At 31.2% G+C, this 27273-nt stretch overlaps 1 protein-coding gene across 18 annotated transcripts in view; it reads right to left on the bottom strand.

Annotated features, from left to right (window-relative positions):
• LOC105249062 (liprin-alpha-1) overlaps window positions 1–25194 on the bottom strand; it is a 32036-nt gene extending 6842 nt beyond the window's left edge. For 7 of the 18 annotated variants that reach the window (XM_020026845.2, XM_020026853.2, XM_020026854.2 and 4 more), the window contains exons 1-11: window positions 22010–25192; window positions 7429–7530; window positions 7020–7184; window positions 6171–6245; window positions 5882–5977; window positions 4880–5080; window positions 3084–3371; window positions 2835–2978; window positions 1487–1646; window positions 755–1110; window positions 420–662 (exon numbers count right to left, since the gene is read on the bottom strand). In XM_020026845.2, coding sequence (XP_019882404.1) covers window positions 420–662; window positions 755–1110; window positions 1487–1646; window positions 2835–2978; window positions 3084–3371; window positions 4880–5080; window positions 5882–5977; window positions 6171–6245; window positions 7020–7184; window positions 7429–7530; window positions 22010–22258 — 2079 coding nt within the window. In that variant the 5' untranslated portion in view covers window positions 22259–25192. Of the gene's footprint in view, window positions 1–419; window positions 663–754; window positions 1111–1486; window positions 1647–2834; window positions 2979–3083; window positions 3372–4879; window positions 5146–5881; window positions 5978–6170; window positions 6246–7019; window positions 7185–7428; window positions 7531–22009 lie in introns of those variants that run through there. The other 11 variants (XM_020026847.2, XM_011254220.3, XM_020026844.2 and 8 more) reach the window with 10 other exon arrangements.
• Window positions 25195–27273: the final 2079 nt, after the last annotated feature.

The raw sequence follows: 27273 nt of genomic DNA, 5'->3' as shown, positions 1-27273 counted from the left end.
GAATTCATGATATGTTACAATTTCTTGGCTCGAGTAAGAGTTAATTTTTTCCTAATAAAAATAAACGCAATTATTTTTTGTAAAATTACACTTCTATTCATAAAGTATAATTAATTTTTACTGAAAAACTTTAATTACTGAATTGTTAACATTAAAGTTTTTGCTTAAAATTAAATGTAAAAAAGTATATATAAATTTAGTAATCAAAAAGTCCTCCAATTTTCAATTGCTTAGAAAAACTTGAAAATTACATTATAGTCTGTTGATTTTTCAGTACTGCATGCAGAGATAAAAAAGATTGTACAAATAAAAAGTAATTTGTCAAATATGTGATATATTCTATTTTAATCGTTTCATATTAACGAATTTCAGAATTTAGTTTACGCAAAATATATTCGTATACCAAAATATTTATTCACCTGAATTAATCTAATTTCCTTATTAATAGCATCCAATTGTTCTTGCAGCATCAATGCCAATGTTTGAGCATCTGTATGTCCAGTAGGGCTAATTACATCTGCTGCACAACTGAAAATACTTTCATTATCTCCGTCACCCTCTGCGTCGCTCGAAACATCAAACGCTTGTTGAACGTTGGCAAGTACATGTGCTTGTTGCAGTTTTTCCCATTCCTGCTCCGCCAAAGTTCGTGCAACATAATTCTAGAGAGCATCAAAATTCATGTTACAATTTCAAATATGTGCAATTGATAAATAATTTTTATATTTTTTGATATGTAAAAGATGTGCAGTACCTTTGATGAATCTTCTTCCATAGATCGTTTACCTCTTCTAGGCAATGAGTGCGTATCAAAACTGCTATGACTTGCACTCCTTGAAAAGGAACCTGGATCTACAGCATTCGGAGATAAACTTCTCGTCAACGCGTCCGTTTGTTGAATATTAAATGCAATCTCCTGCTGGAGCATTTGTCTTTTAACATTGTCAATTTCTAAGCGCGCTTTTCCTAATTCCTTAACAATGTCAGTCTTTTCATTTTGCAGATCTTCCGCTATCTTTCTCGTCTTCTCGAGTTCCTGAGTAAGAGCATTCTTCTCTTCCAATGCGTGCATCCTTTCTTTCAAATGTACTTGTAATCTTTCATTAGATTCTAAACAAAAATTTAAACTCTTAAAACACTTTATGTGTAAAATTCTTCATACGTGATACACACACACACACACACATACACACAAACACACACATTATATACATATATATATATTTTTTTAAAAGCATGTTGAATAACCATTGTATGTATAAAAGTAAATAGGAGCCATGTTTAAATATCTGTCCTACTTATCAAACATTTATAAAGGAGTGTTACATATCCACAAAAAGTTATATAATTCAAAGAGATAACTATAGTAAGTAATGGAGAAAAAGATTCGAAAGAGCTAAAAATGCTTATATAAGTATATATATAAGTATAAATAATTGTAGGAAAGTCTAATGTAAAGAAAACATTGTCAGAAAAAAAAAATTACCAGATAAAAGTTTATCAACGGTTGTGCTAAGACGCGTATTATGCTCCTCATTCATCTTAAGCCGTTGATTAACGCGCATTACTTCTGCATTTTTTTCTTCCAATTGTGCCTCCAGTCTTTGGATTCTATCCTCTGCGCTACCATGCCTCTCCTGAGCCTGCTTAAATTTTTACATAATTAAAATTATCTGTTATAAATCAATGGTGATTTATAACATTATGTCGACTTTCTTTCTTTTATAATGACATGTATTTTATAAAGCTTTTTATAAAACTGTGATATTTACAAAATGATTTCTTTAAAATCTCTTTAATAAACTTTGATATTATATCAATATTTCTCATAATTATAATTAGAATATGCATTACATCGAAATGTAATTTAAGGCAATAAATTAATAAACGCATATAATGTATTAATTTATAATTTATTCTATATAATTATTCTAATAATTCTTTCTATATGATCTAAATGAGATTGACATTCTAAAATGGAAATACAGCAAGAGAATAAGAGCGCGTTATATTCAGATGAGCAAGAAGAAAAAAGAGAGAATGAACGCACAAAAATAAATGTATATACGCACGCATACACACACACGCACACGCACACGCACGTACACGCAAGTATGCACGCACGCACGCACGCACGCACGCACGCACGCACGCACGCACACACACACGCATACACGCACGCACATACGCACACACGCACGCACGCACGCACGCATACATACATACATACATATGATATTAATCAATAAACATTCAAGAATGAAACACACTATTCATAAACTATGAATGATGGTAATTGAAACATATTCATCACTTGCAGAAGTAGTAGATTTTGTAGACCAAGTTGATTTCCACTATTCACACATGCTGCATTGTATCAATTCGCAAATCATATAAAATAGAATGTGTAATTAATTTTCAAAAATAAAGAAATTATATAACTAAATTTTCTCTCTTAATGCAAATAAATTGAATCTGTAAATTTAGCTTTAGTATCAGACAATTTGTGTATTTTAAATTGTTGCAAAAACATACTGCAATACATAAAAATAATCAATCTGCATTATAAATATACATGAATCGAATGCTATTATTATGTATCATGTATGTATACATAAAGTATAGTGATGTAAGACACATGGAGCAGCAAATTATTATTGTTTTTTTCATTTATCTGAAATCAACTCAAACATAATCAGAACATTTTGCAATAACGATGCATATCAAGAAAGCTCTCTAGACACAAATTGTATCTCAGAAACGTTAAAGTGCAGAGGAATAAAAAAAAGAGGGAAAATTAACGAGATGTGACGTGACATGATTCCCCTGCGTACCTGGTTGGGCCTCCTCACCTGCGTCAGAGCCTCCATCCTCTGTTTCAATTGCTCTTCCATTTCTGGTAATTTAGCATATTGAGCTAATTTCTGTTCCGCGAGTTCTAATTTCTCCTGTATAGCAGCGATTTTCTCCTCTTGGAGCTTGAATAACATTATATATTCAATTAATCATAATATCATTGTGTGTATATTATATATACACAATTATAATAAAGATATAACAAATGAAAAGATTAATCAAATTACCTTCAATTGAGCTTTTTTATGCTGCAATTCCTGCTCCAATTTTTCATTAAGGTCATGAAGACTAGTGGACTCCCGTTGAGCACTGAGATATCGTTTTTCTAGAGTTATTATTCGCTCCTCTTGATCCTCTTTTTGCGCTGCATTCTCCCGCAAATCTCTTTGCAGTTTGAGACCTGCTTCCTGTGCCTTTAAGAGATCCTTTTGTGTTTTTGACAGTGTTTCCTCTAATTCGGCAACACGTCCGCTTAGTTCCGCTACTCGTCGTTGCCACGTACTTAATTCCGAACTCTATAATGATATTTGCAATATTTTATATCGATTATACCAATTATTAAAAAAAAAAACTGTTCAAGCAGATCGTGTAGAGATCGAGAGGTATATGTAATTCAAGTATGCAAAACCCTTCGTTAAATCTTACGACAATTATCCTATATGACGCTAAAAGACTAATTTAGAAAAGTTTTCATATGCGTATATTCATACGTGTATATTCATACATGTATCAATCGTTTCTAATATTTGTTCTGCATTTCTTACATTAAGAAAACGGCAAAGCTTTTTAAACAAGAAATATTGACCAAAGTAAAATCTATACTTAATTACTAGTCATGCAATATATAACTACTCAATTACAAAACAATATTTAACATGAATATTTATTGTTCATTCCACATGCCATAGGCACCATTAAAGATATTATATTAATAATCATCGAGAAAGGTATTTTTTACGTGTTATAATATTAACGGTTATATAGGTATTTGATGTTAAATTAAATTACATAAGTTAAATAAGGTTCAATGCAAGATATCTGAAAAATGTTGCTAGACAGCTTTTTAACTAATTTGAAATCAATTTTTGTATCAACAGAAATGTTGAGCAAGATTGTTATCTATGGTTAGGATTTTTATGAATCTTTGCAACTCTAACGAGAATAAATTTAAAATTATAATTTTATATTAAAAAAAATTTTTTACTCTCTAACAATAAGTAACAATAAGTTTATAATTTTGTTTTATTCGTTTTAAAAATTCCTTCTTTCTCAATCGTTTATAACTTGAAAATATATCGATGCTTTGACATTTTCGTTAAAAAGAAAAAGACCGATTTGAAAAAATCTGTCGTCTATAGTATATTCACACAATCTTTTTAAGACATTTTATAAGTAGGTACGAATGCGTATATACACAGTCGTGTGTTTAATTAATAAATTAATAAAAAATAATTCTATGAGCTACAAATAACTTCATTTCTTACAAATTGAAAGATTTAAAATCTATAGCATGTTATTTACTAAGAAATTTTCTCATGCACTCTATAAAAAAGTAAACAGATGTAAGATGAGATGTGTACATTAAGTGCTTTTATAAATTATTTTTGATATAACATTTCTTAGAGAATTGTAATAATACAAGCTAATAGAATATCTATACGATATAAAAATATACTTAACATAATTATATCGAGATAGCTCGCAAGATGAATATTATCTAATACTTTCCTGATTTGAATCACACGTTTATGCTTAACATTGTGCGTAAAGTGAATAAAATTCATGCAAAATCGAAAATAATCGAAATAATATTCACTTCATCAATTTGCGCGTGCGCGCATGTGTGATTAAAAGAAAATTAAAAGTGTGTGTGTTGCGATGATAAGATTATATATGAAAATTTATCATAGTTTTTTTACATATATTTGCATACAGAGATGAAAGACTACCTGATGTTTTGTGACAGTTGAATTTTTCTATATATAGCCACTTTCCACCGTAATATACTAATACTAATTCGTACCTGCTTGTCGAGAGTGGCTTGCAAGTCTATTACTCGTACTGCTGAATCCTGCTCGGCGAGATCAAGACTTCCATTGCTCAGTCTACTGCCGACTTCAGTGGACTTCTCTGTACCTGGTTTTTGTACCGGTTGTTGTTGTTGTTGTTGTTGCTGCGATTGGTGTTGCTGATGCTGTTGGCTCGTTGTCTGCTGAGTCTCATTCTGCCCGATCACAACACTACATTCAGAATGCCTCGCTCGCATTGCCTGTCCTGCATCGCCGCACACTTTCCAAAAAACTACGTATAGACAACTACGCGATTGTACGACTATCATGCACGACACTACGGTAGATACATTCGTATGAATTCAGCGAGTCGATGAGTTAAAAACAGAAAAAATGACTCACTATCATTTATCATCAAATAAAAGTGCACTTTTAATTGATTTTGAGGAACAGATACATAAACGTAGTAGTAGTGACGATATGATGATATGCTGACATGGTCATGACATCATCTTATGTGCCGCTTTATGCAATCTTTAATATTTTTCTATGATGTGAAATATGAAAAATGTTTCGATGAAATGATAACACGAGAGACGTGAGATATGATTCTAAAATTACAGCGAAAAATTCATCGATATGAAATATTTTAAGAGAAGGCAAATATATATATTACCGGAAAAAAATCTTTTTCTTTTTCGACTCACATCTATTACTCACACTAGAAGCTTTCGATACAGAGACTTTGACAATAAATAAAAAAATAAAAAAAAAAGTTCTAAACGTTAACAAATAGGTAGGAGAATAAGAGCGGGAGGTATATGCTAAACGTGAGAAACATGCAAAGTGAGAAAAAGTTCCACAAAGTGCATTTCTCAAACAAATTTTAAACATTTCCATTTATCCATGATCGGTACGAGATATGAAAGCGACGTGTTTATATGTGAATATCTGTGAATGTTGTGAGTGCACACATATTTTGATTAAAATCCAAATTGACAATTTGTTTTTGATACCTTATTCTGCTGTTGACCTTCGTCCGCCTGCCCGTTCTCTTTTGGTCTATCTTCTATAGCTTTTGGTGGATGCCCGCTTACTTTATACTGCTGGAGCTACAACCACACGGGGTTTGCATCAGATAGCGATAATAATCGGTGTCGATCGGTCGTTATACATTTTACTTCCTCTCTCATTCTCTCGAGAGAAAGAAACTTTGATACACATTCATGTGATTTTGAAGTCTCAATTAAATTTTTACTGAGAAAGTGTCTTGAGTCTTTTAACTTAATAAAACGCAAAACTTACTTCTTCTTTGGTATGGGCTAGCTCTTCCTCGAGACTCGTATTCCTTTCAAGGGCCACGCGTAAACGTTCACGTACCTAAAAGTTCAGCAACATTAACTCTTTATCAATTCATACATGTCGTTTATGCACGCGTACATATTTTCGCTAACATGAAGGAAATTTTAAATAAATAATGATGAGGCATTCTCATTGTTGATTTAAAACTGTTGTTTTGTTTTATATTGAAAAGCACTCGATGCATAACAAGCCGCAAATGTTTGACATATATTTAAACAGTACAATGATATGATGTAGCGTCATTGCATGTGCATTGCTTCATTATCATTTCGTGATATTGCTTAAACGTATAGCAAATTGATACGAGCGTACACGCAAGTTTTTTTGCCGCATATGTATGATTTTATATATATACGACTTTATTTATAAATTTTTCTTTTTCTTTTTTTATCTATAAATTTTAAAAAATTTTTCTTTTTTAAGTATGAGAGGAACTAAATATTTTGAAAAGATAATTAAATGATTTTTTGAATGATTGATTTTTCGATACACATGTATCGATCGCGAGATGAAAATCATAAATCGAGTAATACGCGCGTCATAATTATGATATATTTCTATTTTGTTTGCCCGTAATTTCATCAAACTTTTTGATGCATAATCAAGAGATTAATCGTTAAAAAAGTCATTCAATTATCTTTCCAAAATATTCATTTATCTCTCATACTTATTAAAAAAAGAAAGAAGATTTAATAAATCAATTATCCTTGATTTGCGATAAATTGCAATATCAGAATATAACATAAATAACAGATGAAAGACAAATAGCAATACCAGATAGAACACGCATACCTTTTCATCCAAAGCCTTGTGATGTTCGAAAAGACTTTTCAAAGCTTTGAGTACCTCTACCTCCGACGATACGCCAGATTGTGCGGCGGCTTGACGTTTTACAACTGTCATCCTGAGCGATCGTTCATGTCGTGATACTAAACACTCCAGATGTTCGAGCAAGAGCTGCAAGAAACGATAAATTACGCTACACTAATCAAGTCACGTCAATTAATTATAATTTCAATTTTTCTTTATGATTTCAATTTTTATTTTTATCGTTATATTTGCTCATTATATCTATTGTGTATTTTAAAGATTTTTGAATATTTATTTATTAGGAGAGAAAATAAAGAAATCAAAGAATCTAGAAAAGGGCCTCAAGAGGTTATAAGAATTTTAAAAAAATGAAAACACTTTGGTTACGCACGCGTGTGTTGTTTCGTTCTGCCTTTAATTCGGAAATTTCCTCTTCCCTTTCCAAGATACTCTCTCGTGCCGCTGCCAATTCTTTTGTCAGTTGCGAGAATTCCTATACAGAAAACATCATATTATGTTAATATTATATAAATATTATATTAATATTATATAAATGATAATAAAACTATTATCGGATTATTTTAATTGCGTGAAAATATTTACTTGTATCATTTTATTTGTATTTATTTAGTAAATCTCTGAAATGTCAATTTGATTCTCAAATCAAATGTAATTTTTAAATACCTTAATTTCCTGGTATTATTTAGATAGGCAATTTGTATTTTATAAGCTAAGAAACTATGTACTGAAATTATATATTGATTTTATATTTTGGTTTCCGATTTAAATGATATCATGCGTTTGTTGCGATCTTTTATTTCTGATTCGCGAATGATAATGTATGATTTCTGATTTTTAGTTTTGATGTAATTCTTGATATTGATATTGATGCTGCTCTCGATTTTTGATTTTGAGTTTTGAAATTGATTTTGTCTCTATTTTCGTTTCAGTTTGGATTTTGAGAATCATGATATTAGATATGTTAGATACAGGAACACCAGGAATATTAGAGTATTAGAATGCTAGAATGTTTAGAGAAATGAGGGAGAAAAAATAGCATTAGACCTTGATTTAGATAAGGGAGAGAGAAACTGGAAAGAAAGAGAGAAAAAAGTAAGCAAGATAGAGAAAACAAGAACAGCTCAGGGGATACGATGAAGGGATAAAAATTGCAATTGAAAATAAGAAGAAGAGGAAAGGAAGAATCAGAAACAAAGGAAGTTAGAAGGAGAAGGAAATTGAAGTCGGAGTAAAATACAGGCAGAGAAGAGAATTATACAAAACATAGTGGATACATAAAAAAAAGAAGAGAGAATAGAGAGAAGAGGAAAAATTAAGAGCTAGTGATGGAGAACAAGTCAGGAGGAGTTAAAGAGAAATAGAAAAGAAGAAAAAAGATAAAACATAAAGAGGACATAAATAAATAGGATAAAAAAAATGGTAGAGAATAGCAAAAGAAGAGGAAGGCAAATTGGAAGATAAATTAAAAGGTGGAGAGTTAGAGAAAGCTGGAATATGGGGAAAGGGAAGGAAACGTCCAAAAAAAGAAGAATCGCATAAAGGAAGCAAAGAGAAGAGTAAGAAGCACAAACGGAATAATTAAAACAAAAGACGATGAAGAATAAATTAACAAGAGCTAAAGAGAAAAAAAGAGAAAAAAAAAGAACAAATATACAGGAAATAAGATAAAAGGGGGAATAACAAATAAGAGAAAGTTAAATGGAATACGGAAAAGAGGGAAAAATGGTCAAGAAACAAAAAATGGAATGGTGAAAAAAAGAAGAGAGCATAAAGAAAGCAAAGAGAAGAGGAAGAAGCACGAATAAAAAGATCAATAGAATAAGAAGCAAGAAAAAAGAAGAAGAAATCAAGGCAAATGCCGAGAGAAAGTAAACAAAAAGGAGCTAAAGAAAAAAGAAAAGAGAAAAAGAAAAACAAATATACAGGATGAAGAGGAGAACCACAGAAAGAAAAGAAAAGAAAAGAACAAGGAGAAAAGAAGAAGAAATGAAAAGAAGCGAAGAAGAAAATCTGAAAAAGAAAACATGGAAATATAGAATAAGAACCGAAGGATATAAAGCATCAATGGAGAAATAGAAGGAGAAGAAGAAAGTGAAGAGGAAATTAGACATAGAATTAAAACAAAGCGGAAAGATAACAAAGATAACAAATGAAATACAGAGGAAGACGAGAAAATGATCAGGAAATAAATGGGCCAGTGAGAAGAGAAAAAGGAGACTCATATGAAGGGATCAAAGAAGAAAAAAGAGAAATGAGGAATTTATAAACAAGAAAAGAAAACAGGATAATTAAGATAGATATTACTAACAATAAGTTGAAAGCGACTAGGGGGATTAAAGGAGTAGAGAGATAGGGTTAGCAAGAGGGTGGATACATAAATGGAGGATAAGAAATGTATTGTAAACCAAGTCCCATCCAAAGCCGAAAAGCATGGATTAAAATAAATAATTAACAATAAAATATATTAATTTCCTGCTTTTCATGTAAATGTTTTTTTTTTTGCACGATCACCGATTTTACTATCTAATAATATTGCAATATTCACAAATATATTGCGCGTTTACAGTCGTGTTCTTAATCTTTTTAAACATTCTTATCTATCATCAGTTAAAAAATGTTAACGTTACGTGCACACATATATATATATACAGATATGTGTGTGTGTGTGTGTGTGTCTTGATATATGCGATAAAGTTACGAAAATAGTGATAGAGGGAAAGCGGTATTCTACTTGAATGTGGAAGTCTACTTTGTTCTTAATTCGACGATAAAGAACAAATTTTCAATTTCTGTCATGCACACATAATGTATATAATTTCACCATATCGATATGCAGAGAGTTGCACGTTCTCATGTTTCTTGCAAAAAACTACATTTGCACACTACTGGATTTATGAATAGTCTGTTACACTATTATAAACTATGTGAGAATTTAAATGTCGCACATAAATCTAATAATTTTTATAATATGTGGATCAGAATTCACTTGCAAACAAGTTTTTTAACACTAAATTTCCTTATCAAATAAATACGCGAAATAAATTCACTTTAATTGTAGGAAACTAGCAATAAAAAGATATATTTTCGAGAATCAAACGGTCATAAGTTTTATTTGAACCGCATGATAAATAAATATATACAAACAGATTGTATACCAATTGTATAAAATAAACAATCCATGAATAGTAACATCTTTCACAAATTATCTTTAGATAATTATAAATATATATTAAATATTTTTTATATTCGCACTAAATATCTACACATGGAAATAAAGTTTTATTATTTTGCCTAAAATATTGGAAATTTTGATTATAATTGGAAATTTTGATTATAAAAAAATTAGACCACGTATATGCCAAAGATTCTAAATAGAATGCAGAGAATCATGTCGCATGACGATAAACCGATAGTAGCTATTCTATTTCGGTGTTAATCATGTCCAAACACATGCTTGCCATAATTGGCAAACCTAACCACATAGGAATTATAGTTGGACACTGAACGTGTGTTTCCCATACAACCGCACGCGTGTACTGCGGATTAGAAACTATGCAGCGGTCGTTACGCACATTCCGCATCTCTATTATTCGAACATACAAAAATATCCATTTTGTTTTATTTACTAAATGCAATTTACAAAATGCAATGCAAAATGTGATGCGACATTATGACGTAATATATTGATATAAAAAAATAATGATATTAAAAAGTTGTTGAAAGATATACATAAGGCCAGATGAGTCCACGTGTCGGAATCAATATATGTCAATGTTGGCACGTATTAGTCAAATGTTATGTACTTATAAATTTCACATGATCAATTTACGATAATACATCGTCAATGTTGGCATTGAACAACATTTGTGAGTTTTTGGAACAATATCAGAAAAGATGGCCAACGTTGATCCACTAATAGTATTTTATCATATTTTATCTAATTGTAAATACTATCTAAATAATTGGGCGTATATAAATTGGGCGTTATAATGTATCACTCGTCATTTCACTAGGAATTTCCCTGCACACGTCTATGAATATTTATTTATTTATTTATATAAAGAATTTTAAAAAATTGCAAATCAAGTTTTATTTAAAAAATTTGGTAAAGAAACATGCGTTTCAAATTAAAGCAATAAATTAATTTTTTTAGTCAATTTTTAATCTGTGCTTCTCTTTAAAAATACCATCTAATATTTCCCTTAATCGTTGTTTTTTCTGTTTATTATTTAGTGGATACTGATACAAGATACTGCGATACAAAAAGTAATTACAACAGTATCTGCGATTATTATCTTATTCTTGCTGTCTATTTTAATCAATTGGAGAGTATTTGCTAAAGTTTATTTTACTATTAGTCCATATTCATATTATTAATATTGGACATATTATGTGAATATCAATTATGTGAATTCATATCAATATGCTAATGCATTTGGCACGATGCATTAATCATAATGTTGTATAGAATCGGTTTAAGAATATTCGTAAGAACAAAATATACCATATTATCGTATCAAAAAATTATTATAAAATTTAGGAACCTATCTTTTTATGTGTGTTCACAATACTACAATAAAGTCGGATCTAGATCAAGCAAACGAGCACACATCAATTTCAGTGAATGAGTTTGAAAAAGGAAAATCATTATATAATCTTTAGAATAATTATTATGTAATCTATTTTATTATATATATATATATATATATATATATATATATATCTAGAATAGTTTAAAAATTTATAAATAATTTAAATTTTTTATATAAAATTTTGTGTCAGACAATTTTTCTTAAAATTTTCTCCATTGATATTTATTCGCAATCATTTATATTTGTTCATTTGATTTGAAGAGAACCCGATTTGAGACAATAATAATAATATCGGAATAATAATATCGGAATAATAATATTGGAATGAATTACATAGATATCGCAAAAATTAATCTAATTAATGAAATTATTGGCAATAACGTAACGTATGTGAAGGCAGATAAGACAAAGTAACTAAAGAATGATACAAAGAATCATAGTGAGGAAAAGGAAAAGAACAATGTAATAATTAAAATGTACATTTCGTATCTCATGTCGATTGAATCACTGTTTTATGCCAGCTTTGTTCACATGAGTGGATTCAAATTAACTGCACATTGAAACAATACAAAATCAGTTAAACGATATAATAAAGTTAAACGATATAATAATTTCTATCAGTAGAATAAAAAGAAATATAAAAAAATTCAGATACTTGGCACATTTCATATTTGAATTTACTTCAGAGAGGAATTTTTTCAATTCCTTATGAGATGCTGAGTGTGATGTGAAGAGTTAAATAAAGAATTAAAAGAATTAAATGTGGTCAAAATTTACTTAAATTTAAAATAAATCACTTTAAAAAAAATAAAATAAAATGAATAAATTATACAGAATAAAATTGTTTACGATGCTATACAATCGAAACGATGCTACATAAACTGTCAAGAGAAATGTTCTAAAATGTCAAAATTATTCAATTTTCATGTATAAGAATAAAAAATAAATATAAAATAAATTTTAAAACATAGCATAATAAACTTGAAAAAGTAAAAGTAGAATTATTGCATTTTATATAACATACATAATCGTATATTCGCCATAGACGATGCCCTGAATTAAAATGGTGGGAATGATATTCGCGTAATCCAATTCCTCGACACGCTCAAGACGCAGGTGTATTAAGTTTAACGATCTCGGATAAAACTGGTACGCACGTGCGATGTTCTGGATATCTCTTTCCTTCCTCACCTCTACACCAAAGGTATATAAATATAAATATATACAGGGTGTATCTGAAATGATGCACTAAACTTTAGGAACGTATTCTGGAGGTCAAAATAAGACTTTTTTTTCTTATGAACATGAGCTTAGAGGCCCCTAAAGTTTGGGGAAAAAATTAAAAATTGGCTGTATTTCAGAAAAAAAAGATTTTGACGTCACCCTCTCTTGACAGATAAATAAATTTGCGTTGCGAGTGTTTGGTCAATTTCACACATTTTCGAATTTTAGCTCGAAGGGGGGTTCATTTGCGGATGCCCATGTTCATAAGAAAAAAAGTCTTATTTTGACCTCTAGAATACGCTCCTAAAGTTTAATGTTCATTTCAGATACACCCTCTATATACATATTTATATATGTGCGTGTGTGTATATATCTGATTACTTATATTAGTTGGGTAGATGCGCGAGATGCAACAGCGACGAAAGAGGTAGAGGATGCATAGCTATGCATACCTGTTACGTTGCTTTCGACGACATCATTATAGTTGATTGCCACTGCATCGACAGTACGGTTCTTTAATCAAATGGCATTCAGTTAAGAGAAAGTGTCTACCCACACATTCCTTCGATGACCATTACGATGACAGATTACACATTTCGTGTCGCGCTTAATCGCGCGCTGTGCGATTAAAAAAAGCATATAATTCATATTTTTGCAATTCGTCAAATAATAACTATATAGATATATTTGATACATTTTATATTAATTTTTTTCGATATATATTTTTATATGTTTTTGCAATATTTAATTACTTTTTTATAATTTTACGCTATTGCAATCGCCTATGTTTAACGTATATTAATTTTTTTCGATATATATTTTTATATGTTTCTGCAATATTTAATTACTTTTTTATAATTTTACGCTATTGCAATCGCCTACGTTTAACGTTTGGTACATTAAAGTGACAAACGTAAATAACGTTTAAATTAAACTTTCATGATTGACAAAGAGCGTAAAAATATCGTGTAATAATTTTTCACAAATTAATTCTATCGTACGTGTATATATCCGATATGTATGTATATATCGTAATAATGGAATTCTTTATGGAAAGAGATTCTGCGAGTAGTTTCATCATAAGACTCGGCGCGAATGATCGTTGCAGCCGGAGCGAGGCGTTATTGACTCACATCAACTTGTGAGATGCAAAGCCGTTTCTGGAAGTCGTAATATACACCACAGACGGAAGGCCAACAGGGCTTGGCATTGTGGCTACGTGTAAACACACTCGACGATATTTCCCTTTCGTCAACGACGATTCCAAATTTAAACCTAGTCGTATAAATGTATATTTATACAGATATGCTCTTTCGAATTATATTCAATTCCACTCATTCTTATCATAGTTGATTAAACAATCATTGTCTATCGTTATTGACCAATCGTTGTGACCAATTTTTTACATTCAATATTTAATAAATCTTAAACATTTTATATCAATCTCGCGTACAATGTCCACGATCGCTGTCTGCAAACTGTTTACAGTGTGCACAATATTTTTTTCGTTTACATTTCATGCATCTTCAATAAATCTTGATTTGTTGTTTGATTCGAGAAAATACATGTCTTTATCGCTGATCTTTTACTATTAAAATAAACTCGTCATTTGATAAATGAAAAAATAAATTTAAGTGAAAAGACTTACTTTTGCGAATATACCTTATAATATCATCAATTAGTATGCTAAGATAGTCAACTAATTAAAACGGCACATCATCGCGCAAAGTAAGCCCATCGATACTACCTTACAGAATGTGTACGGGGGTAAGTAAAAAACTACGTACCATGTACTATTTCCAACATCCCAAACGCGAGTAGGGTGTAAAAGGCGAAGTTCATTCATGCGCTGGTGAACGGATGGTGGGGTGGGTATTGATCGACTGTAAGCGCGTACACCCGGTACATTGCACTCGCTCGCTCGTGTGCTCGTTGTTTCACAAATTTTTGTCCCTTTATCAATGTAAATTTTTCATTTCATCCGTCTCTCTCTTTCTCTCTCTCTCTCTCTCCTCCTCCCCCTTTCATTATTCGATACGTTTTATTTATAATGTAACGTACATGCGTATAATGTAACAATATTATGTGATCTTGTTATAAATTATTACTAGTTGAAGCATACGCTTTAATAATATTTTATACATGTAAATTTTTCAAAAATTTTTCAAATTTTTCTCACACATACAATTCTCTTTGTGAAGAAGCCTAAAATGATCTCATCTTCCTATCTTATTTGAAACAAAACTCGATAAAAATAAAAACTTTTACTGTCTAACCAAATATGATAAAGAATAAAACTTGAGCATTTATCCATTTCCATGCTTGATATTTCTGTGCATATGTGTGACATGATGTTAAAAATTTTACATTTTCTTTTCATAAAAAATATCATTAAAAAGTACGATAATAATCATCTAAATCAGACGTAAAGCACAGAAGCATGCATTTCTCAAAATTATAAAATCTAACATTATAAATGTCGGTCAATTTTCTCACAATAAGATTTATCGTCTCCTCGTGAAAGCAAAAACTCTACTCTAAATAAGAAGAAAATACAAGTTGTAATCTTGAAAAAAATTTGGCGTTTACTTGCAATTCAAACAAAATATATTCATACATCTTTCATCGTCTTACAGCAATTTTAGTAATTTATTTTGTGTTTTAAAATCCAAGTTTTCATCTTGTCCGAAATGATATTAAATATCGCAACTTCCAAATTGCATTAATTTTAATATTTTTGCACTAATATTGTTGAGCGTGGAAAAAAATTGGCGATACCGATCATTTCTCATTATACATGGTGGCAAACAAGGTTCTTTTTTTAGAGATATATCATGTGTAAAATATGTAAACAATTTTAATTGCAAGACGTTTAAGAAAATAATTTTCTTTCAAACAAATGAAAAATGTTACTTTACGCCTATTTGAAACTCAAGTTGAAACTAATAGAATCGGAGAAGTTCAAAATCAATGTCATATGCAAAGTATACACTTTAATGTATGTCTACAAATGATTAATTTTCGAGGAATGCAACTATGGAGACATTTTTCGCGACTTTTAGCGATAGCAAGAAAGAATATCCAGGGATTGCACGTGATTATTGATCGTGTCCGAGAATGCTGCTCGCGTGCGAAAACTTCCGTTCTTTCGTCGCCAAAAGTATAAAAAGATAAAAATTGTGGACATACACGGAAAGAGAGCAAAAAACATGTTGGAAATTATGTGGCAATCTCCATGCATTATATAATATTGTATTCAATAAAATACAATATATGAATGCGTATTTTATTGTTGAATAGATTATATATTTTTCTTTTTCTTCTATATATTAATGAGATTTCTAGTAAAATTTTAATTTAAGAATATATTAATATATTAATAAGAATTTTTAAATATTTTAATAACTGTGTAAAAACTTAAAAAAATGCATATTATCAAATAAAGATTGCTAAAAGCATTATATATATATATATATATATATATATATATATATATATATATTGTTGCGTCCACGCATATTATTTGAGTTATTGTCTATTATACTATTTGTGTAATTTTTCACGATTAAAACAATAATACATGAATAATCCAAATTATATTTAGCCTAAACAAATCTTCAGAATTGTAGATTCTATTAAACGAAGATATCGCTGTTCGTTAAGTGAAAAAAATCAAAGAAAAAGCTCTTACATAACTGTTATAGGATATATGAAACGTTCCGCTCTCGATTCGACATTGAAACATATCGATTAACATTTTCTTGCTTTACGAATGTATGTTAGTACAAGCGCAAACTTTACACATATAATATGTATAAATAATAATTCGGCACAAAATGTCGAGTAGAAAATACTTTTCGCTTTTCCAGAAAAAATCCAGTATTCAATATTTTTCAATAAAATATTCAAATTCATTGAGATTCAACAGGTATGTATATTTTTCAAGTGTGAATATATGTCTACTCTAATAAGAATTAAAATAATTAAATATCAAATTATGTCGTCTCAGAAAAGTATAAACACAAATTTTACTTATTCCTTTACGATGAAAGCCTATATAATTTAACCAAATTATTTAAAAAAATATTTTAAATCATCTAAAATAATTTTTTTTTCAAATCAAAGATTTTTGATCAATTTGGAAATTTTTCTTTAGTGAAATAATGAAGGAAAATCATTAATATTTTCAATTTTATAAATGATGTATAAAAAGCTTTAAATTAAAATTTTATTAAAACAATGTCAATTTATATAAAATTGAATTCAATAATATAATTTCATTATCGAGTTTCTTCTTTAAAGTTTGCTAAAAACTTTTTAAGCATTAATTGCCTGAAAATTATAGATATCTCAAAGAATTTTGTCGAAAAAATCAATTTTAGAAAAAAAACTGCAACGAAAAAAAATTCATTGAAAGTCTTGAATTCTTCTGTAATATCAGAGACAGTTTATTGTGTCTATTATGTATGCTATCTAATACTTGCAACATATTAATACAATAGATGGGAACAATAAGAGATTCATAAAAAATTCTTCTTTCAGTCTCATCCTTTTTTCAGTTTGTTTAGCTTCCCTTATTCTTTACTTAATTATCAGGTTCTAAACTCTTCAGTATCGATATGTTAATGATAAGTAGAGACATGCTAATTGTTCAAATCCTTTAAAACTCGTTGCTGTTTGAACGATGGAGAACATGCAACAGGTCTACGAAAGAATCAATACGATTTTTGTTATGTATGTTGTATGTATGTTGTGTAGCATATTTTGTTATTCTTGTATATATCTCGTATTGTTTATGATACATTCATAAAACAATCACGCAATCGACGCTAATTATTTTTGTTCAAGTATGATGCAAGTATATATACATATTTATTGATATCAGTTGATATAATATATTCATATATTATTCATATAAATATGTGTATGTATGTAGGAAATTTAGAAAAAGAGAGAATTAACTTCTTTTCTCTTAAACAAAGTTATTAGACATTTTCGCTAAGAAGAAATTAACATATATATGTACATATTACGATATATAAATATAAATATATATATATATATATATACATATATACATATTATATCTTTTATTATGTTATATCTATGTATGCATGTATGTGTGTAGTTACCTTTAAATAATTTTTAAAAAATTTAATTTTACTAAATTAAAAATTTCATTAAAGTCTATTTAAAAAATGACGGAGGAATGTGATTTTATTAGTTGTCACAAAATTTAATTCAGTAACTTTTCTCTTAAATAGTTTATAATTCGAAAACTATATTAATGCTTAGGAATTTTTGTCAAGTAAAATGGTTCAAAGAATATATTAAAATCATAATAGTGTGTTACGACTTTGTATACGCTTAAAGATATAATATATTCATTAATCAGGCTTAAATTATTTGTATTTGTATTGTCTTACATTTGACACTTAAATGTAATTTAACAAGAATTATTCTTCTCCCTTTATGAATGTTATATACTTTCAACAAGTATCTATACGTAAAAGTGCTTATAAGGGTTAAATATAAATACAAATATAAATAAATATATGTTTATACACATACAAATACATAAATGGTAATATAGGTAAGATATAAGTAAGATATATATAATCGATTAATTGAACTATGTGTAAACGCGTATCCTAATTATGATGAAAGTTCGAGATATTTCACTAATTAAGCACATGATCAACATTCTTGACATTGTATTGGAATATTCCTCCTATATATATATAGATATATTAATCGAACAAAATGTTATTAGTCAATAATTAATAAAGATTCATTAATTAATAAAAACTGATCAGTTCATTAATTATGAAATTTAATTATTATTTAATTATTAAAATTAGAATAACTATTAAAATTATTATTATTAAAAATTGATGTGTACAATCGTTTATGCAATATTTCATAAATTAATAAAAAAAATTATCCGAAAATTAAAAAAAATATAGTTATTAATAATTTCCTCTTTTGTTTTTTCTCACTTATTAATTTAATTAATTCTTCATGAAGCAATCAGTTTTCCGCGAAAAAAATTTTTTTCACACATTACAACACAAATTATATTTCAATACAAATTACAAAATTATTTAAAAATACTTAATGACATAAGAAATTTGTCAAATTTATATGAGAGACGTAAAAACTTTTAAAATAATTAAATTCTTTCTGGCTTAAGAGAGAGACCTGCGAAGAATAAAAAAAATTTACCGAAAAATATAAATAGTTATTATTTTGACAGCTCAACATTAAATTCTGCAACAAAAGTTATCTTATTTGCAGAAAAGCAGGAAAAGACTAGCTTAACTAATTACACACATCCTCGTATAATCGAAAAGTTCATTTTTCCAAACTGTTTCAAATCTATATTTAGAAAACATATTCTGTATGAAATATATGTATATACAAGAACTACATACATACACAACTGTATATGTACACATTATACGTATATATTCTCATTCTCTCTCTCTCCCCCTCTCACATTCCTTAAATATTTTAAATATACAATTTTTCTCCTTTTAAAATATAAATGTAAATGTGATTAAGTGATTAAAAATAAAATTTTCGATTTAAAACAGTTTTATAAAGTTTAATTTAGCAATCTCTCTCTCTCTCTCTTGTGCGCGCACATTTCACATTGTGAAAGCAATTCACTTTTCATGATATAATTAATATTTATTACAAGTATAATTACATAAAATGCGTGTCATTTAACAAAATAAAAAATGCATGTTTTGTGTTAAGAAACTAAAATACATAAAAAATAGTTGGCAAAACATTACGCTAACGATCAAGTCTAATTATTGTTCTACAATCTCTATCTTTAAAAAAAATATTACATTATATACATATAATACTAATGAATAAAAAAGTTAAAAAAAGAATTAATATTTTTAATTTAATATAATATAATTTAAATTAAGAACTTTAAAAATGAAATTTTTGTTTCAACAAAATTTTGAATTAATTTGAATTTAATAGAAAGATAACAGAGACTTTTGTATACAATTCAATCGTGAATTATAGCCCCAGGTAATTTTTTAATGTCGCCACGCTAAGAAATTTATTATCTCCAAAAACATCCATTTTTTCTCGATTATATATGAATAACGTTAAATTGAAAGAGACTGCGACAAAATCGCGCTATCTTCATCTATTCAATCATTTTCACATTTACACGAGTAACATGTATATACATGTAAAAAGTAAAAAATAAAATTCCGTGAAAATGGGAGAATTTTTATTTTATTATATTCACAAAAGTAGCCGTTTCGAAGTAATGCTATGATGCGTCTATAAGATTTTGCAACCATCGTTTCCTCCAGGCTACGAGGCATGTAAAAAAGTACATATCGTCATATCGTATCGTGTGTCATCGAGCAACTTCCTAGATGACAAGAGACTTGAATTGCAAATGAAAAAAGGCGCGACAAATATATACATTGTACACATTGTACACGTTGTTTTCTTTGCAAGAAACATGCCGCAATTTATTCTTAAAAAAATATAAAATATACCTCGATTTTTCATCAATTATAAATATTTATATATGGTATACTTTCCGCTATAGCATAGTTATACACTGGTACATTTAAAAGAATCTCTCACTCAACTCGAAGAATGATCAGATTAGAGCTAATATATTAAGCCTAATTAATTGTAAAAAGTAATATATAGAGTGCTTGAAAAAATAAAATATTTCAATAAAAATATAAAAGTCTAGAGGGAAAAGTTTTTGCGGGTAATTAAACGCAAAGAGTGATCGACATAAAATTATGTCCATATATATTCGAAATTGCAGTTCATTTCTCTTTTGACGCTAATTTTGTTACCGCACCGCATGCATTATCTATTACTATCAATGTCCATTACGATGATACGTATCTATATCCAATGTGCGCGCGTCAAAGATGATCGATTCTTTTCATTTGCGAGCATGAAGCAACTGAATCATGCAACGCAAACAAAAAGGTATATTTCTCAAGTATTACAGAAAAAAGAATATTAATGTTATTGAATACACAGACATTGTATCAGCTACTGTTGAAGGGCACATTTTAAAATATATATACAGATATGTGTGTTTTGTTAAACTAACGAAATTAATTTTTAAAGAAACGTTAATATTATTGAATACACAAACATTATATCAGCTACTATTAAAGGACACATTTTAATATATATATATATATATATATACAGGTATGTGTACGCGTATGTGTGTTTTGTTAAACTAAGGAAATTAATTTTAAAAAAAAACGTTAAATTAACGAAGAATAAAGGGAGCTTTGTCAGACATTTATTTGAATAGCTGAAACTTTATTGGGGAGAAAATTGATAAATTTTCAATCGTCGATCAGTCAAAAGGAGCGATATTTTTTATCGTCACATTAGGCCTATCGGCGAAAAGATTCGATGCATCTTGGATGTTTCTTTAACGCGCGAGGAAGAAAAAAATTTCTTGTTTCGAAAAAAAATTAATTGAAATGAGAAATATGTATGCTTGTTTTAGAGAAACAGGAGTACGAATGAGCGTTTAAATGGTAAAGTAAAACGCATTAAACAAGAAGTTAATTACGATGTTAGGAACGTGCATATCTCGCGAAAAGTGGGACAAATACAAAGGCGATACGCGCGCGCGTGAGTACAGTTTGCGTTAAATCACTTTTACAACGTTACAACGTTACGTAAGCGTTTACGAGAAGCGTTCGCCAGTCGACGATGGCTCGCGTACGCAATTAAAAGCAGTCTTTGGGAGACTCTCGCAAATTGAACATTGCATCGTTATAGTGTCGGACCCGTCTAAAGTTTCATTGCGATTCATCGATTTCGATCGTTCAACGAGCAATTCCACATCGTTTCAAACTGTTGACGCCTATTTAACATGTTATGAAATTCCGCGACCGTAATCGCAGGACGATAATTAGCATCAAGCATGCTCGCGAATAACACGTTATATTAATATATTCATTTCTAGTTGGCACTTTTTACCTTTTTATTTCACGATTTTCAAAGAATCGTTTCTTTCATTTACGTTAGATTTTGATAATTGTTTATACGAATATTTGACTTGATGGAGGTAAAAAAAAGAAAAAAAGAGAGAGAGGATTAACTTACCTGAGGAATATTCGCGTTAAGCTGTCGATTGAGAGCGTCTCGTTCCTTCTCGACCTCCGCCAGCCGCGTCTCCGTGTCTTGCAGTCGTTCCTGATGCTCGCGCATCGTCTCCATCATCTTATCACGCTCGTCCAGCATTTGCACCATCAACTGCTCAAAGTTTCCCTCTTCGTTGGAGAATTGCGAGCTCCGCTGGCTCATGCTGTCCTCCGCGATCGTCGGCATCACGTCGCACATCATATTCCACATTTTGCGAGTTGTACGTCGTGCTCGTTATTCTCGTCAAGATTCTACTTTTTTTTTCTCTCTCTCGTTATTCCCGCACCCGCATCGGATCTACGAGATCATCGTCGGTGACGCACACATCGCGCGCACACGCACACGCACGCACACGCACATACAGCGCGCGCACGTGCTGTACAACGCTACGCGAGATGCCGCGTGACATGTACGCGAAAGAATGACACGCCGCACACGCGCACACTCGCACGCTCGCACACTCACACACACACACACGCAGAGATACGAGGCAAGGTGAGGAAGCGGAAATCGGCAGGAATTCCTCTCGTGCGCGCGCTCCTCTGGACCCGAACCGATATCTCGTTATTCCCGATCGCGCTTATCTCGTTCTCTCGCGCTTTCCCCTCCCTTCGCTTCCTTCTCCTCTTTCTCTCGCCCTCGTGTTTGCCTCTCGTCGCATTCTAGCTCTCCGCCCGATCAATTACTCGATCGCTCTACACGCTTTCTCTCCTCTTTGCTTGCTTTAGCCGAAAACCGTGGCATGCGGTATTTCAACCTTTATCCCACCTTCGCAAGAAGCTCCGGCTTCGCAAAACTTAAGCTGAGCCGTTCAGAAATCGTGAGTCTGTAGAATCAGCTCTAATTATTATAATTTAAATTACAGCCTTCGCAGCATCGTTGGACGTCCTGACTGCCCTTGTGGCTCACCTCTAGGATATATCAACCTTGTCCTGTGGTCCTGCCCACTCTTGAGCGATCCTCGAACGCAATTATTGCGCTCTCTACGTAAAGCATCGGACTCCCCTCCATCTTATAACATTTTTGAATTGTTGAGAGAATCCTCTGCTGAAATTATTCACTCCATTCCCTTCCTTTGGAATGTCAAATACTCTGAAGACCATCTAGTAGCATGGGCAAAAAGTGAAATTGCTCAGTGTCAGTGAATTGAAGAAGAAGCTTTCTCTCCTCGCGTGCGTTTATTCCTTACGACTCCAATGACATCCGCGTGATCGCGGTGCATTTGCTTCACCGATGACGCGCACCTTCTCTTCTTTGACCGCGGGTGAATCTCGACTCGATTACAAATGTTACATTAAATCTTGCGACTCTCAGTCACGCAGGAAAAAAAAGAGAGCGCGCGCAATCAGTCAAATTCAAAGATTATCGTTTATCTTATCAGTCCTTTCTTTTTTTCTCCCTTTCTCTCTTAGTGGCTATTCAGCATTTGAAGAAATGTACAAGTTTTGCTCTTTGAATATATTCTTCTCTTTCGCTTCGCTCTGGTTTCAGAGATACAATGACACTCGTAATTTTTTCAGATTGTGACGCACAATGACACCTTGCGATGTGCAAATTTGTGTCTATGTCAAATTTAGCAAAATCGATACATCTCTTTATTTGAATTTGCGAGTTCTCGATTCGCGGCACGATAAATAGGTCAAAGTCTTCGCTCATCTTTCAAAAAGGAATCAATCGTCTGGATCGTCCAACAATTTTTTTCATGTCTGCATTTTCATCGTTGCTCTTATTCTTGTAAATAAATCTCGAGGCGCAAATTTACTCTCGCGATCGATTCGCTTTCAATGAAATCTCTCGTTTCACAAGACATTGAACTGTGTGTGTGTGTGTGTGTCTCACAATCGGTTTAATCTTGTTTTCGCAAATTTCTAAGAGCATTCTCCAGCTTCCTTCTTCTCTGTCTTTGGTCCTCTTCTTTTAAAATTGTTCTTTCTGTGACACGATACTTCTGTCACTCTCCCTTTTCCGCTCGATTCGCTCGTATTTCGATGCTCCGAAATGCCATTTTGCCAAATCAATCCGTTCTTTATTACGTGAGTATAATAATCACCATAATAGTAGTAGGTTGCTCGTGATACGATGATGATTTAATAACGGCGATAGCACAATACAGTGGGCTGGAGAGCAATATTGAAATTAATATCGAGGTGTATGTCCCGGGCAATTCCACGAAACACGACGGAAGAGAGAAAGAGAGAAGAGTAAAGAAAGGGAGACGCTCACAAGTAATATCGCAATTTTCGATCGGGCTTTCGGTAGCCGGGGCCGGGACTCGTGGAGCTCGGGACGGAGCGTGGTTATCGCTCGCGAGAAAGCCGGCGCCACCTCTCTCTCTCTCAGATCTCTCTCGGCAAACGTCAATCTGTGCTCCGATTTTCACTCTTGGCTCTCGTTTCCATTTTTAATCGCCCGACTTTGCGAGAGGACCGTCCTTCTCCCGAAAAAAATACACGGTAAAGGAGATTCGCGGAAGAGAGTCGAGAGTCCTCTCGACTCCTGTACAAAGAGGAAAAATCTTGCGTGACACGTTTGATTACCTATATTCCCAGTAGCGACGAGAGAGAGAAAGAGAAAGAGCAAAGGCAGAGGGGGAGAGAGAGAGAGAGAGAAGAGAGAGAAAGAGAGAGAGAGAATAAAAAAAGAAGGAAAGAGAGAGGGAGACGAAACGCGGCACCTATTCGCACGTACGATTCGTACGAGGAGCACTGCACCGACGAGCTGGCGAGCTAGCTCGCTGGCGAACCGACGAACGGGCGAGCGGGCGACGGGCGAGCGAGCGAGCGAGCGAACGGGCGAGCGGCGCCGAAACTCCGAACTCAGCCCGTCGCGGCGGCGGCGACGACGACGACGACGACAACGACGCGGCTGGGCATCATCCCGACGGCGTGTTATCTAGCACGCGACGCCGAAACACCGACACACCTATTCCCCGGGAACTCGTTTCTACCGCCCAGCCTCGTCTACGCTACACCATTCCCGATACCGGCGGCCATCTTGCGCCATGACGTCAGTCGCCGTCACCGAAGGCGCGCCCGACTCCGCCCGAAAGGTCGCGTTCTCGCCACCGATAGAGGGCGCGCGTCGCGAAATCGAGCTGTCAAAAGTAATCGCGCGTTGTAAATCAACCGTCACGCAAAAAAAGGAAATAAATATTCATTCATACGTAGAAGCCGAGCTTTCTCCCATGCTTACATTATTATATACAAAAGAATTGGCAAAACTATTGTGATTTTTACGAGGAAGGTATTACCATTGACTTTTCTTTCCTTTTACATGTTCTTCTCAGGCTAATACAAGTTATTCTTTTTGCTCTTTTCTTTCCAATTTTTAAATATAGCTCTCTATTTATATATAAACATACACATGAAAATGTTTACATTAAAATAGTCTTAAATGTATGAACCGACCATGAAAATCGGTCATAACGTATAAATAACTAGACACAGCTAGAACGTTTATTATCTTTTTTAACGAAATTTTTCACTTTTCATTTTTTCTATAAAGAAATAAAAGATAGCGAAATGATTACCGTCCAATTCTCGAGCTTCATGCTTTATCTATTCCCGACTGATGACGCATTTGTATAACAATTTCGATATTTCGCACGCACATACTCATTGGCTATCGGATAGAGAATTTCTAGAGTTACAAAAATGTTTTGATCAATCGATCAATACACCCTACAATTTGAACGAAATTTTGAATTTTAATCCATATTCCAGAATCCAGTTATTTTAAACGCGTTTCATATTGCATTCCAACATCATTGTTTTAATAATATATTATATAATTGGTAAAATACATTAAATATTTTTAAATATTTTCGTAGTCTTAAAACCACAAAGAAATTATAAAATCAAGATTATATTGTGATTACACGAGATTTAGTGACGTATTTTACGTATATTTTCTAAACCGTACACAATTGCTTATTTAAATAAAAATACATTTGTTAAATAATTAAAAATGGTACAAACACTCTTGTTACATTAGTTTTAATATAGATATCTCTTGCGGATTTTTCTTTAAATAAAATATTGAAACACATTTTCTAAACATTTGCATTTCTGCATTGCAGCATTTCATATTTTATTTTTCGTTATATACGATATATTAAAATATATAATAATTGTCAACAAGCAAATATTTTGCTCGCGAGATTCCTTTTCACAGACTAGTGCGGACAATATACATTACATATAATAAATAAATACAACAAATAATTATATAATTGAATCTGATCTATAATTGTATTACTACGTATCAATTTTCAATATAATCTTGTTTCCTTGTGCAATGATGAAAAAATTAATAAATTTTCTAACCAACGTCTATAAATTATTCTTTCCTTTATCGCAATTGAAATAAATTATTTAAATAATAAATAAACTGATATTTTGTGTTCTTTCAGCATTTAATACATTTCAAAAATTATTAATGATGTACGTGATACAAAATGTGTTGGAAACAATTACTTAATATAAAGCTACAAATCTCGATGTTACAATACAATTGTAAAAATCTATATTTTAATCACATGCATTTATAAAGACTATGTAGATTTATTTTAGGAAAAGCGTACATATTTACAAATGCTTTGCATAAATGTTGCTGCACATGGAAATTACAGAATATTTTCTTTCATTATATTAAATCGACGAAACATAGCACTTTTATTAATAAAAATTGTACTCTGCTGTAATATATATGACAGTATTGTGTGTGAGTATGCATGTGTATGTGAGCACAATCAAATATATAAATAAATTTTAAAATTGAAAATTTAAGATTTTACAGATTTGACCTCTTAATTCATTTGATTCCAAAAGATATTATTTACATTTCTATAAAAGACATTAATGCTTGTTTTTATTTCTTTTTGCATCTTGCAGTTTGCAAATATCTAATGTACATTTAATTATATATTGAAACCATGTATAGGTCCAAATTATGTGATATTGACATTACAAACTGCTTTTATATATGTAACTGACCTTTAGAGATCTTATCTTCCTCATTGCAATCATATTAAATTATAATGCCAAAAACGATACATTTTACAAATTTCTATACTTGCAAAAAATGTAAATTTTTTTCTATTCTTTATAGCATTATTTGCATTAGTAATATGAATTGCTATAAAATATATTAAATAATTATTTGCAAGTATGTTATACCACAAAAAAATATACCTTATAGCAATTAAATTTTACAGCTATTTATTA

The sequence above is a fragment of the Camponotus floridanus genome, unplaced genomic scaffold (genome assembly GCF_003227725.1).
Source record: "Camponotus floridanus strain SB8 unplaced genomic scaffold, Cflo_v7.5 scaffold2, whole genome shotgun sequence".
Lineage (NCBI taxonomy): Eukaryota > Metazoa > Arthropoda > Insecta > Hymenoptera > Formicidae > Camponotus > Camponotus floridanus.
This window is presented reverse-complemented; position numbering and strand designations above follow the sequence as displayed.